Source organism: Natator depressus, chromosome 7, assembly GCF_965152275.1.
Source record: "Natator depressus isolate rNatDep1 chromosome 7, rNatDep2.hap1, whole genome shotgun sequence".
In the NCBI taxonomy this organism is placed as follows: Eukaryota; Metazoa; Chordata; order Testudines; family Cheloniidae; genus Natator; species Natator depressus.
The window spans coordinates 91,193,584-91,209,069 of NC_134240.1; the positions used below are offsets into that span (position 1 = coordinate 91,193,584).

Below are 15,486 nucleotides of genomic sequence, written 5' to 3' on the forward strand. Positions count from 1 at the left end.
GTATCCAAAGCAGATGTCTTATGGAAAAGGAAATAAAAATGATAATCTTTTGGCTCAAAAGCTTAAAGGGATTCAACAGCAACGTGTTATTCCAGTAAGTAAAAACAATCAGCAAAAGATAATTACACACCCTAATGAAATATGTGCTATTTTTGCTGCTTATTATAAAAACCTCAGTATGTCAGATTATCCAAGCTCTGAAGCTATTCAGAAATATCTGTAAATAGCAGGCTTGCCAAAGATAAAATTGATTAAGCAACTTAAGTTAAAGAAATAACAGAAGAAGAAATGTTAGAGGCAATAGCAAGCATGAACAGCGATAAAACTCCAGGACCTGATGGTGTTCCAACTGAATTTTACAAGATATTTAAGGAGGTATTTGTGGGTCCCTTAAGAGGTACCTTTTGCCCTTTTCTGTTAAAGGAAGAACTTCCACAACCTATGAAAGAAGCTACTGTTGTTCTCCCTAAAGTAGGAAAAGATCTTACTTTGTGCACTGTTGAATCATGACATAAGTATTTTAGCAAAAATACTAGCTAGCCAATTGCAAAACTCCATGCTCTCAGCTTATATAAATCCAGATCAAACTTGATTAATTAAGGAGAGACAAATGTCAGACAATATTCAGAAAGTACTTGGAATCATCCAAAATGCTGAATCAAGTAAAGATCTGTTTCTTTTGTTATCGCTTCTTGTAGAGAAACCCTTTGGTAGAATAGAGTGGAACTTTCTATTTCAAGTCCTGCCCGTTATGGACACTCACCCCCAGTTCCTTAAATGAATAATTGCTTTTTACACCAGTCCAAAAGCAGCTGTGCAAGTTACTGGGGTTAAATCACCACTGTTTGATTTACACAGAGGGACTAGGCAAGGATGTCCATTGTCCATTACTTTTTCACTAGCATGGAGCCTTTTGCACAAAGAACAATGAATCTATCTCACAGGAATAAAACTTGCAGGAACTTCATAGAATCATAGAATATCAGGGTTGGAAGGGAAGTCAGGAGGTCATCTAGTCCAACCCCCTGCTCGAAGCAGGACCTAATCCCCAACTAAATCATCCCAGCCAGGGCTTTGTCGAGCCTGACCTTAAAAACCTCTAAGGAAGGAGATTCCACCACCTCCCTAGGTAACCCATTCCAGTGCTTCACCACCCTCCTAGTGAAAAAGTTTTTCTAATATCCAACGTAAACCTCCCCCACTGCAACTTGAGACCATTACTCCTTGTTCTATCATCTGGTACCAGTGAGAACAGTCTAGATCCATCCTCTTTGGAACCCCCTTTCAGGTAGTTGAAAGCAGCTATCAAATCCCCCCTCATTCTTCTCTTCTGCAGACTAAATAATCCCGGTTCCCTCAGCCTCTCCTCATAAGTAATGTGCTCCAGCCCCCTAATCATTTTTGTTGCCCTCCGCTGGACTCTTTCAAATTTTTTCACATCCTTCTTTTAGTGTGGGGCCTAAAACTGGACACAGTACTCCAGATGAGGCCTCACCAATCCCGAATAGAGGGGAATGATCACATTCTTCGATCTCCTGGCAGTGCTCCTACTGACACAGCTCAAAATGCCGTTAGCACACTGTTAACTCATATCCAGCTTCTCGTCCACCGTAACCCCTAGGTCCTTTTCTGCAGAACTGCTGCCTAGCCACTCAGTCCCTAGTCTGTAGCAGTGCATGGGATTCTTCCTTCCTAGGTTCAGGACTCTGCACTTGTCCTTGTTGAACCTCATCAGATTTCTTTTGGCCCAATCCTCTAATTTGTCTAGGTCCCTCTGTATCCTATCCCTAATCTCCAGTGTATCTACCACTCTTCCCAGTTTAGTGTCATCTGCAGAGTTGCTGAGGGTGCAATCCACGCCATCCTCCAGATCATTAATGAAAATATTGAACAAAAAAATTATCAGAACGTATCTTTAAATACAAGTACTGTCATATTATTTTTAACTAAGCCAAATATTTCCCTAAAATAAATTTCTAAAGAAATCCATGACTTTGGGAAAGTGGATTTAAAGTAAATTATGTCAATCTGAAATGCTAGCTATAAATTTGCCAGATTCTGAAAAGTCTGCTCCAGAAACTTGAAGGTACAAATGGGCAACAAATTCTACAAGATACCTGGGAATTTAAATCTCAGACAACCTAGAAGAGCTCTATGATTTAAATGTCAAACAACTATTTCAGCAAATGAAAAAAGATGCGGAGGACTGGAGGAAGTATGCAATTTGGTTAGGAAGAATAGTCCATTCAAAATAAACGTTTTGCCAAGAATATCTTTCTCGTTTCAAAATCTTTCTGTGATTATCTCAGATAAAACCCTTGCAGGAATACAAAGGTTGTTGTTAGAATTTATATGGAACAAGAAAAGACCTAAAGTGAGTGTAGATTCTTTATACAGACCCATTGAATAGGATGGGCTAGCTGTTCCAAATATCTATGGTATTTTCAAACTAGCCAGTGCAAAGCAGTAGCAGATTGGGGGTGCTCTAACCCAGCCAAACACCGGGTCTTTACTGCACAAGAAAATTGTGGCAGTGTAAATGTCACCAGCCTACCTTGGATTAATAAAAAAAACAAGCCTTCCAGAAAGTTATACACATCCTTCATGAATTAATAATAAAACTAAATAAATACAGGCACTACAGTAAAATTAGTTAACAGTAAACATGCCCACTCTAATAAATATGCTTGTACCAAAAGTTGCATACATGTGATTTAAGTGAGGGTGCTTTGTTTCAAAATATCTAACACCCCGGCTCTGATATGTTCCTTTAGGGTTTAATGAAGAAATTCATCCGCTGTTCTACACGAGTGACTGTGGGAACCATCAAAAAGTTTCTCAGTTTAAAATTAAAGCTTCCGAGTTCTTATGAGGTAAGTTCCCCCACCCCCAACTGCAAAATATAAATTTAAGCTTCAGCTAAACAAAGCCTTTTTAAAATAACTCAATCAGTGGGTACAAGGCAGTATTCAGTCTCTGGTACAAGGTTTTCTAAACCTGGAAATGAGCCAGGCCCACTGAAGGGCACTTAAAAAATGGAGCACCCAACTGCACTTGCTACCCAGGCACCTTCATATAAATATTGCTTGTTGCTCAGCTTTGGAGCGACCATCATTTTGTTTTATCAGTAAGGTTAAGATTCTGTCACAGGTATTTTTAGTAAAAGTCAGGGACAGGTTGCGGGCTTCCGTGAACTGTTGTTTGTTGCCCGCGACCTGTCCCTGACTTTTACTAAAAATACTCTGGGGAGGGAGGGACAAATAAAGTGCTGCCAGGGGCTTGCAGCTGCTCCAGCCCTTCCACTGCTCTTGCGGCAGGGACTGACCCAACCCCAGCCAGCTTCTTCGGTGGCCCCGGGGCTAGCCGCTAGTCAGCTGTTCCGGGGGGTCACTGCTCCAGCCCCCATGCTGCTCCTGCAACAGGGGCTGACCCAACCCCGGCCAGCTGCTTTGGCAGCCGAGGGCTGACAGCAGCTCCAGCGCTGCCCCACAAGAAGTCGTAGAGGTCCTGGAAAGTCACAGTATCCATAACAGAATCATATCCTTATGTATTAGTTATCTTTTCAGTTTTTTGATATACAGGTCTGTTTTCTCTTCTTGCCTCCTTTTATATAGTTAATAACAAAAGTGAGCCCTATAGCTATAACTGCTGAGAAAGGAGGAGTGGTGACTAGACACCACCTGACCAAAACATTCTGCAGTTTCGGTAGTGATTCTTCATTTTTACTGTGTAATGTGAAAAGCAGCCCAGTTCTGATAGACTAGCCTATGTCTAAGAACTTATATGGCCTCCATTACCATCGTATCTGAACACCTCATGATCTTTAATATATTTGCCCTCACCATACCTGTGTGAGGTGGGGAAGTAATATTCAACTAGCCAGTGGAGCAGCTCTTCTGCTAAGCAGCAATAGGAAAATTTCTAAAAAGTCTCAGTGGAGATAAGATCTGAGTGACGATAAACAGGGGACCCCACAATGCCATTTTTGTAGAAATGCTTCTCACAGACTTATCTCACTTCATCACATTGCTTCCTTCTCCTGCCCTAAGTCCTCAATTAATGAAGAATGGTATTTGCATTTTTGGGTTATTCTTATGTTTTTTAATAAGCAGGAAAGTGTGATAGTCATGTGTGTATCCTTAGGACTGAAAGAGTATTGCAATGTTCAGAGCATCTTCCAAGGCACACTGTAAAACTTTTCTCTTTACTCAGATAACTGTATAGGATTAATAAAATCAGTATTTTAGGGGGAATTCATCTGCATTGACATTTATCAACATGTTATTTAAGTCAATGTATGGTTCATGCACTAAGAGTCTCTGGTGGGATTATTAAATACCTAAGAGATTCACTTATTATTTCATTTAAAGTAACAATTTCATATCTGTTGGACTATGTCATCATTTTTTTTTAAAGCTGGATGTACTATGCAATGGTGAAATTATGGGGAAGGATCATACTATGGAATTCATCTATATGACAAGATGGAGACTAAGAGGCGAAAATGTGAGTACTTTTATGATTTTTACATGTATTTGTGTGTGCCTGTGTAGAGAGAGATTTCTTTATAGAGTTTGTATGGCTTCGTGGCTTGGTCCAAAAGGTGTTCTGTGATCTTTACAAAATTTGTATTTAAAAATTAATCTCACATACTCTTCAGATTATTTATATTAAAAAATTCTAAGATTAGTTATTGAAACACTACAACAGGCATACTATATAGAGTTTGACGTTCAGAATTAGCAGGAATACAAAGTTTGAATATACGTTCTAATTTTGAATTCTTAGGTGAAATGTCTGAAACCACAAACACTTAGTCATCCTGGGAATTTCAGCTGAAATAGTATGATCCCTTAACTTGCAAAAGTCTAAGAGTTTGTGTCCAATCATTCTGTATTCAGAATGCTCTATTTATAATACGATGGGACATTCAGAAATCATTCGAGCCATCTAATTATTTTGACATTGCTTAGTTCTGTATTCATGTCATGTACACTAAACATATAATAATGTCCACAACAGATAGGACAGCTAATTTTTTACCCCCACATATATAGTTTAGAAAAGCAATAGCTGTCTTGCTGAAGGACATTTCTTAGGGATCAATAATCAAATTGAGTTAGTAACCCTTAGGTTTGTTTTGGACCATTAACTACTCCCATTTGATCACTAATTGTCAGAAATCATCTCATTGTCTGTTGTATTTATTTTATCTTTCTTTTATATATTCATTCATGTTATATGTGGTTATATATTCTGCTTTTACCTTGCAAGGCTTTCGATTGTGTGCAAAGTGGTTGTATTTCAGTGCAAGGGGAAGCTGCACATGGGTTCAATTAAGGTTAAGTACTGGTGTAGTTTTACATACTGAGCTGTAGTAAATTCCAGAGCACCCCCATCACTGTTTTTCTGATTTACGAGTACTCACTGTGGCATGGGCAGAGGAGATGGGATTAAGCACAATGATGATCAAACAACTTGCAAACTTCTTTAACAGTTTTACCTTTAAACCTAGAAAGATCTTTAAAAAATTAATTTCTGCATAGCAAATATTGACTGGGTTTGAGGACAGAATATTGCACAGAGATTAAAATAGCTATCAAGAATGCAATTTTGCATCATCAAAGAGTGTTTTAATCTAAGAGTAGTATTGCCCTTGAATCCAGTTGATATTTGTTTTACTAACCTTCTGAATTTTGGTAACATTGCTTGTGCTCTAAGGAAATATTGAGGAGAAATGAGGCAATAACAATAATAGAATGCATTCAAGATGGCTGAACTACTGCCTCCTGTCAACACATGGATCCTTGACAGTTGTATTGGTTTGGAGGCAATATTTGGACAAATGCTCATATTTGCATCAGCTTAAATTTTTCAAAAAAATTAAAAGAAAAACTTTTTATGGATCATTTATAGTCCCACAGAATCTCCAGGTGATGCATTCACCTTTTCCATTGGAGAATTATAAATTATTCTTAATAGCCAATGATTGCAAACCAAAACCAACAGAAAAAAATATAAAATGTATAATACTATCATCTTTGAAGTAGCTCAGGTTTCTTCAGGGTGCTATTCCTGCCTGGGTGAAATATTTCAGAAATTATGTTGGTAACAAACTCTCCAGTTATTAATCTGTTTGGAAACTTCTCTTTTTTGGGGGGGGGGAATTATCAAGAAGGTTATAGTAAGGCAGCTCCAGTGATATATGCTGTTCTGTGGTTGTCTAGCCCCTGGTCAAGTTGGTTTTAGGCCAAAGTGTGGTACAGAAGCTATACTGGTTCTTAGCTGATAATCTCTTTCTTTGATGGGTGAAGCTCAGTTAAATCCATTATCTGTGTCTATGACACTGTTCACTGTGACCTTTTGTTGACACACCTCTGGACATTAGGAGAGCTAGATATAGTCTAAGAAACAATAATAATTTATTCCTTGGAAAATGCTTTTCTATTTTAAAAATAATTAATTTTAATTCTCTAATTTGAAACAAAAAAAATTAAATGATTGATGATAAATGTATGTGTCCAGTTGTGGATGCCTCTTATCTGATCAGAAAATCATCTCCTCCGCAGTTTCGGTGTCAGAACTGCTCATCTTCGCAAGTCTGCTCACAGGATGGCACTTTTTATCAGGTAAGAGGCACTCACGACTGTACATATTACAGATCCTGTCAACATTTTAATTGTAACTCGTCATTGTGGAGGTTTTATAACTCTATGTTCCTCTGAGCTAAAACTTGACATATAAGGTCTAAGTCGTCTATTTATTCATTCCATAAAGCTTGTATTGAATTAATGAAGTACACTCAGGAGTTTTAAGGCTTACGATTTTTTAAATAAAGGCTTTTTATCTTCATGCTTCAGTGCATACAATGATCACCAGCAGGGTGCTAAAAGACGTCTCCACTCTTCCCTTTCTTCCCTTGTCCTCCCTCATGATAATACTGCATGGTTAGGGATTGCATGGTACTGCATGGTTAGGGACATAATGGAAGTTTATACCTCTCTAAAGTATCCAACATTGGCGAGTAAAGAAGTGTTAGATTTTTCTAATGTTGTGTTCTTTTTTACTGCTTTAAAATTTGGAAATGGGCTGACATCCCAGCTTCATATCCCTCTAATGGAGCAAACCAAAACTCTAGATCTAAACACCCCAAAACATTGGAATCGAAATCTGATCAAAGCTTTCTCAAATTTTCATATTGTTCACAATGGGTGTTCTAATTTGGCCTATTTTAAAGACGATTTCAAGCTGCAAATTTGGATCTGAACCTGGTTTCAGTGTTTGATTTGAGCCCATCTCTATTAAAAATGGCTGTTTTTTAAAAATGACCCCAAGTAATATTTTTCTTACATGGAAAACCAAAATTAATGATCGAGGGTCAAATTCTGATACAAATGACACTTTGCAATTGTGCTGACTTCAGTTGAGTGACTTGGATATAACTGAGAACAGAATTCAGTCCAAATAAAAGGGTGTTCTAGAAAAACATTGTTGTTCACGCATCACAATTTGTATTTGTTCAGTTAGCTCAACATTTCTAGTGGTATGCAGACTTTGTCCACAGCAGTTTTGAGTATAGTATCGTCTCATACTAAATTTTAGGGGTGTAATTGTCCTCAGTGCTTGTGTGTAATTCCCATTAGTGTTAATAGAAGTTAGGTGCTTGTGTTCAGAAGCAAATACATAGTCTGCAAGACCAAGCATTAGTTTGAGGTGTGAAAGATTCTTAAATGTTAAATGGGATGGTTTCCTATTTCTCATGTAGTAATCATATATTGGACTAAATAATCTGAGATTGAGTTTATTTGAGCATATGGTTATTACTTATAACAAGAACTCACTTAAGGTGCTTTCTGTCTTCTCACCCAAATGCCCTGGCTACTATAAATACCTTTGCTCTAATTGTCTGATTTTTCAGATTTCCACACCTAAAAGCCCACAACAATTGTGATCACTCCAATTTCTGACTCTTTTTCTACCATAGTGAGAAAAATTCATTAACTTCTTGCATAAGTCTTGAATGCAATGGTTATTCTTTTTTTTGGTCTCTGAGATTCATCCGTTGTATTTGAAGAATGAAAAAAGAATGCAATATTTTTGTTGCTAATGATAATTTTGTTAAACCTCAGTAATTCCACCCACACAATTAAAGAAGTCTGTACCTCAACTGTTGTCCCTTCTGCTAGTGAAGTCAGAGGCTATTTGAACCCCATGCTACTGTTGACATAATAGACCATTCCTGATTTTGTGTTAGAGAAGCTTCAACACTGAAGTAAAGTTATGTGAAGAAAACATCAGACTTAGACTGAAAAAATATACATTATATAAATGGAACTTTCAGCAGCAAGTGACCACAAGAGCCACCTTCCTTCCCTAATCACAGTGCTCCTCAATTTATGTATCCAAATGGATGTGTTGCATTTTTGTGAATGCACGATTGAGAGCTATTGAAAATGCAGCCCTGAATGAATATGAAAATAAGGGAAATATTTTCAGGAGATTTCAGTCCTCCTTTCTCATGAAAGCAAGTGACTGGTTGACTTGATTTTCAAAAGAGTTGAGTAACTGCAGCTTACATTGGTTAGTACTGGTTATAATGGGAGCTGTTGGCTCTCTGTACTTCTGAAATATCAGGCCAAGTATGTCATCTTAGAATTGATTTGATCAATATGGGATAAAAACATCTTGTGAATGTTTTTGTCAAATCTAAAAGCACAGGAATACCTGAATTATTTCTAGGATCACACAAGTGTGATTCCAGTATGTCATACATACAATTTAAGTTATGTAGCATGTGTATTGTGTATGGGTGATATAATTATAATCTGACTCGTGAACTCACCGTGAAAAAGAGACTTTTCATTATATTTTTGAAATCTGGTTGTGGATGTAAATTTTATTGAAATGTACAAAACCACATTAATCTAATGTTCACCCTAGAGGTAAGTTTTTAACTTTCCTTACGGTACGGTTTAATTATATCTTGTTTGTATTTCGTATAAACCATGCCTTCATGTTATCCTTGTTTGTCTTTTTTTGTTTGTTGTTGTGTTCTTCTTTTGTTTTTGTTTCTAGTCTTACCCTATGGTACTGCAGTATCGACCCAGAATTGACTTTGGTTAGACCAAAGGGCTGGATCCCACTGAGATGAATCCTGCACTATTTGTTTACCCATCGACAGATTGCACAATGAATGGATGTGCCTGGATTAAGGGGACACAACCAGACTTTCAGCATGCAAATAAGGACATTGTCTTTCTTAAAATTGTCAATTGCATCTTTGTTGTTTCTATTAGAGCAAGCCAAGTGCCATTCTGTTACTGAAATGTGCATAAGATATTTGTAGTATCTTAAAAGTGTGCTGCAAGTCATAGCCAAAATCATGACGTGTATAGTCAAGATTCAAAAACTACAGAACATTTTGCCTGCCTGTTAGAAGAGTTTTCTGGTCCTAATGTTGATTACACTAGCAAAATGGCAGAATGCTCATTCCATGTGGTGTTGCAATTGTCACATATTTACTATTTTACTGATTATTGTTGTATAAATGATAGCGAACTGTACAAAAAGTTATGGATTATACCTTGAAAATATTTTGTATAGAAAATATATTTAGAACAGTGGTGATTGTGCCACTACATTTTTCTTGTTAAGTTTCTCATGCGTCCAGGTATAGCTCGCTCATGAGTGTGCAGCAGTCCTTCTTCAATGAATGAAGATTTATCCTTTCAACAATATTAGAACATAATAATTCAACTAAGCCATTTTAAATTGTCTAAATAGATTCTGCCAGTGTCACCTAAATAGCACAATAGCCCTCGTGAGTGCAAAATTGTATGATTGGCCTAGAGATTGGAAAATGATATACAACTATTTAGGATAATGGCAGCTGGTCAAATTACATTTCTTTTAATAAAGTCAGTGTAAAAGTGAGGTTAAAATCATTTAAATATCCAATAAAAAAAGCAGAAATTCCTGTCTGAAATTACACCATATGACAAACATTTATATATCTTTTGTCACTCTGTTGTCATTCACATTAAGGATTTCTTTTTAAGATTGGGTTTAGATGTGTCCAAGTGTGGCATATAATAGAGTAAAATAATACAAACTAACATATTTCAAAATACACAGCTTTAATGGCATTAAATTTCTGTTATGTTTATCTGGAGTTCAGAAGCTATTGCAGATTAATTTAATTAGTTATTGTTGCATCTTAAAGCTAGTTCCATAAAACTAGAGGTAATGCAATGTAGTAGATAAGCAGTCTGATGAAAATAGGCTGTTCAAGGCATTTTTTTTCTCAGACCTCGTGGTGGGGGGGAAAAATGTGATTTTTGCCTTAGGTATCACAAATATAATGTTTCTAGTGAAGAAAATTGTATTAAGGTTTCTGGTAACATTGCAGGGAGCATTATATTTCATATATTTTCTGTAGTCTTCCATTGTCTTTGCTCAGTTTACAAGTCAGAGTGGGTTTTTTATTTCAAACTCTGCAGAGATACTTACAGTTCAATACTTGGTATAATTTCTACTTAATGCACAGCTACCAGCATTCCTACTAACTTTTATATGACTTTATGTATACAACAAAAAGGAAACAAATTGACTTTCAGAAGCTACTATAGAATGAATTACTCAAGCTTTGAAAATCAAACAAAAAACCTAAATAAAAAACCACAGTGTCAAAGCATAAAAGATAGATGATGGGAAATAGCTCCTATAGAAGTTCAGTACAATTTATATGTGTCGGGCATGCAAACAAACATGCATTACGGGTGAAATGGTGGCCCCTGAAGTCAATGGGAGTTTTGCCATTGACTTTAGTGACAACAGGATTACATCCTGTTTGTACACACTGAGTCAAATCCTACCTTTGTGTTCCAAAAGCCACATAACAAGGGAGAGTAGAGACATTGCCCATAGCATTCTGTTAAGGAATCCTGCCATTGCAGATGAAGATTGCATATAATGTGCTGACACAGGGTGCCATGGGAAACACTCTGATACTCCCTTCTGCAGGCACAGTGTGCTGACTGGTTTTGGGGCTAGCTGGGTCATACAGTTGATAGCAACAGATGCACTTGCTGGTTGCAAAGGCTAGTCACCTCTTGCCCTCCCAGTCCATGGCATGCTTGTTCCCAGTCCGTGGCACGCTCGTTGGCAGATTTGACAAGCTGCTCCATGGTGGTAAACCCCCAGCTCCTACACAGAGCCTTAACAAATGCAATGGTACTCTTGACAGACACAGAGGTCTGCCCACATGGATCAGCTTGCAGGAGGGGGATCCAAATTTCTATTGCATATCAATGTTATGTGCATCATACTAAATTCCTTTATAAAGTAGCAATAGGATGTTATTTCTAAATATTTACATGTATGTACAAATGACACCTTACAATTTTTATGCCCTTCACATCATAGAGGTATTGTTTTTATGCCAGGAGTATTTTCAAGGTGGCTTCACGTTAAAATGAAAGGTTTGTTTCAAAGCTTTTGGTTTCAGTTTGTCATAAAATTAATAGCAATATTTCAAGCTTAATTTTTAGTTGATTTGGGGGAGACAATGTATTTCTTCAGTTGTATATTTGCTGGTTTGGTACATTTGGACTGGGTGTTTTAAACAAACAGAAGGACAGCACAGAATTTGTCTGCAGTGTTGTTGTAGCCATGTAGTCTCAGGATAGTCGAGAGACAAGTTAAGTGAGGTAATATTTATTGGACCAACTTCTACTGGTGAAAGACAAGCTTTCAAGCTCACAGAGCTCTTCTTCAGGTCTGAGAAAAGTACACAGTGTGTCACAGCTAAATACAAGACGGAACAAACTAAACGTAAGGAGTTAACACGTTGCAAGAGACCATTCAGGTCATTAAGTGAGCAGTTAACACCTCTGCAGTCATGGGACAAAGGAGGACTAGTGGAGCACAGATGGTTATAATGAGCCATAAATCCAGTGTCTTTATTGAGTCCATGGTTTTTAATGTCTAGCAGAGTTGTGAATTTTTTCCAGCTTTTGAAGGTGTTATGCGGACTTTCTTTGAGGATGAGGATAGGTCAGATATGGAGTGATGGCTTTTTGAAAGGTGTTTGGTCATGGGTGATAGGGTGTTTTTTGTCTTTTATCATTTTTCTCTGTGAGTTCATTTGAGAGTATAGTGATTGTCTGGTTTCAGCCACAGTTGTTAATGGGGCATTTAGTGCATTGGATGAGGTACACCACATATTGTGTTAGGCATGTGTAGGACCCATGGATCTTGAATGGTGTATTGTGGAAGATATTGATCATTATAAAAGTGGAGATATGTCATCCAGGTTTTGCATCTGTTGTTCTGGCAGGGTCTAGTGCCACTTTGAGTTGGTGTATTCTGGTCTGTGGGGAGCTTGCTTCTGATGATGACCTTGGTAAGGTTGGAAGGTTGTTTGAAGGCCAGAAGAGGGGGTTTGGGAAAGATTTATTTCAGGATGTGGTCCCATCGAGTATGGGTTATAATTATTTAATGATTCCCTATATGGGTTCCAATGTGGAAACACCATATTACCTGTGGGTAAACATTTTTCTCAAATAGTTTTCCCACTTTATCTTGAATGATCTCTTGAAACGTGTTAACTTTTTATTTTTAACTGTCTGTTCCATCTTGTATTTAACCATTGACAATCTGAGTATCTTTCCCAGACCCAAAGAAAAGCTCTGTGAGCTTGAAAGCTTGTCTTTCATCAACAGAAGTTGGTCCAATATAAGATTTTCCCTCACCTACCTTGTCTAACACACAATTTATCACTTTGAGTCCATTCTTAAGGCCATGCCATAGACAGAATTTTGCACCCAACCAACAAATTCATATTGGATTTAGCATGGCCACTGAAAATTCTTTTTACTCTATTATGAGGGCCCATGAGTGACAATGAATAGAGATTTGAATGTTTCATAAGATTTTCTGCATTCTAAGTTCAGGAAGCCAAAAATTTGTCTTGCTCAGAATTGACAACTGTGTTATTTCATGGTTTTTGTTTGTTTTTTAAATCCAGCTCAGAACTGGATTAGGGAAGTCAAATCTTCTTCACTGTAAGTTCGATAACTAAGGACAGATACATTTTCAATGTACTTAGCTGAGTATCCTGTCTTTCAGTGCTTTTATAAACATACGATCTAGCTACCTACAAGTATGAATTTCAGATATGACAGCATAGTGCCTGCTTGTGGTTTGGTTGAATGCTTGTCCTAGGGGTTAGATGCCAGCCAAATTGATATCTATATGGGCAGTTTGCATAACACAAGTGCTGTCTCTCCTGCAGTAAATTCCTCTTTTCTTATACTGCATAGGTGTGACATGTCTACAGATATGTACGTGTGATTATCCCTGTTGATACATTGTGCCAATTAAAAAATAAGACAAATGTAAGAATAGTCAAGTGCATGTACAGACACTTTTGAGTGCCAAAGTCAGATTATAATGCAGTGGGAACATGGGTATTCAATGAAAATCACACAGCGTCTCCAAATAAAACAGGACACTACTACGTACAGGCATGCTTGATGTGGACATTTAAATAGCAGACAGTGTCTCACCGCTGCATAAAGTCAATCAGGAAGGAAGAAAATAGCTGAGCCCACAATAGTTATTCTGCAATTATCCATATTGTTGGTTCCCACCTGCAATGGGGGGTGGTCAGACCTAAAATGAGACACTTTCCCTAATTGTACAACCTTTAACTCTATCCCACAAGTTTAGGTTTTTTTCTAAAATGAGAGCCCAAAAATTACATCCACCTCCTTCCCCCAGATAGCCCATTAATAGAAGTCAAATGTAATGCCTTTTGTTAGACTAGAAATCTGTATGCAGTGTATGTCCTCTAACATACTGTAAATTAAGAGTTTACAGAATAGGATCTTGTAAGATCTCAAAAGCATATATAATACAAATCTATTAGATTAGCATGAAATGTGCATTACATTGTGAACTATTAAACTACCTTATCTAAGGGCCCAATCCTGCAAACACATGAATAATTCTTATTTGTCTGAATAGCCCCCACTGTAGTCAGTGGAACTTATCACTACAGTAAGGATTATTCAGATAAATGTTTTCAGAATCAGACCCTAACGTATGGTGTGCTCAGATAGGAAACAATGTGCAACAAAAATGTAACTTCTTTTTAATGACATTTTATAATGTAAATTATTTTGACTCTTCTGGTTTTACTGAAAATGTTATTTAAAGGAAAATGGTGGATTACTAATATAGAATATCTTTTAGACCCACTTTATACATTTTAAATAAGAATATTTTTCTGTGTATTATAAATGGTCTCAATATTTTCAGTAATAGTATTTCTTAATAGAACTCTACATAGAAGAATCTTCCTTCAAGTGAAACAAACTGACATCAAAGAAATATTTTCTGTTAATTAGGCAGTTTAAATATGGGCAAATACAGTATCTCACATACTAGAAACTATTTAAAAAGGATGAGTCTTATGTTGAGTCAATTTTATCTTCCCCTAAGCAATAATCTTGAATTCTGGATCCTTATCTTTTTCCTTAGTCTGAGATATTTTGGCTGTATTTCTCTTGCAAATTCCAGGGGCAAATCAGATTTGTCCATTGTGGTTTAGGACTTAAATTCACTTTCTGCAGCAGAGTGGTAGACAGGGCTCCCATCTTATCCATTGCAATCCTAGCTTTTTCAAGCTGATTTTGTGACAGCAGCAACCAAAATCTTTTGCTCTCTACTCTCCCATAGTGAACCAAAATTTGTAGGGCTTTTCTCCCTAAATGGGACCACCCACTGAGCTCTTTTGCTCTATTTGTTTTCCATTTCCATATCACCACAGAGGTCAAGAGGCAATCTATTTGCCATAAGGTCTGAGAAGCTACAGAAGGGCATTCCATGGAGTTGCAGCAAAACCACAAAAGCCAAACTCAGCCAGACACTAAGGGCTTGCGTACACAAACATTTAATTCCCCACAAACTGCAGTGTGAATATACCCAACACTAACCTGCTCTCGATCCTGCTGACAAGTATTAACAGTTCATTAATACAGTTTCATTTAGTTAATAAAAGAACTGTTAATGCACGTCAGTTAGTCCATGGCAAAATAAGGCAGGGTAGATTCACATCCCAGTTTGCCACAAACTAGAGAAGCCCTAACTGATTGAAGTTCTTGACAGCATAGTTATTCAGTGCCAATTCTCTGAGTTTCAAAACACACCAGCGGAATCCTACCTGGAGAAAAGCTTGATACAGTGCTAGCCAATTACATGGACTAGCCAAAGTGTTTGCTCCCAGTCCAGTCAAGTTGAAGGATGTAAAGGTCCTTTTATTCCTATCCACAAGGGGGTAAGAACATAAGAAGAAAGCCCAAACCAAGAAATGAGTCCAACTCCTCTTTCCAGCTCATTCAGTTTGAGCAGTCAAGTAGGCCTGCAAAGCAGGGTATTCCCTTTTCCAGATACCTCATTCTAATTGATTTCCAACAGGTAAGT

General features: G+C 37.4%; 1 protein-coding gene across 4 annotated transcripts in view; it reads left to right on the forward strand.

The window, feature by feature from the left end:
• PCGF5 (polycomb group ring finger 5) overlaps positions 1-9,964 on the forward strand; it is a 108,523-nt gene extending 98,559 nt beyond the window's left edge. For 3 of the 4 annotated variants that reach the window (XM_074959056.1, XM_074959055.1, XM_074959054.1), the window contains 4 exons: positions 2,775-2,873; positions 4,417-4,506; positions 6,570-6,629; positions 9,076-9,964. In XM_074959056.1, coding sequence (XP_074815157.1) covers positions 2,775-2,873; positions 4,417-4,506; positions 6,570-6,629; positions 9,076-9,123 — 297 coding nt within the window. In that variant the 3' untranslated portion in view covers positions 9,124-9,964. The remainder of the gene's footprint in view (positions 1-2,774; positions 2,874-4,416; positions 4,507-6,569; positions 6,630-9,075) is intronic. The other variant, XM_074959057.1, reaches the window with a different exon arrangement.
• Positions 9,965-15,486: the final 5,522 nt, after the last annotated feature.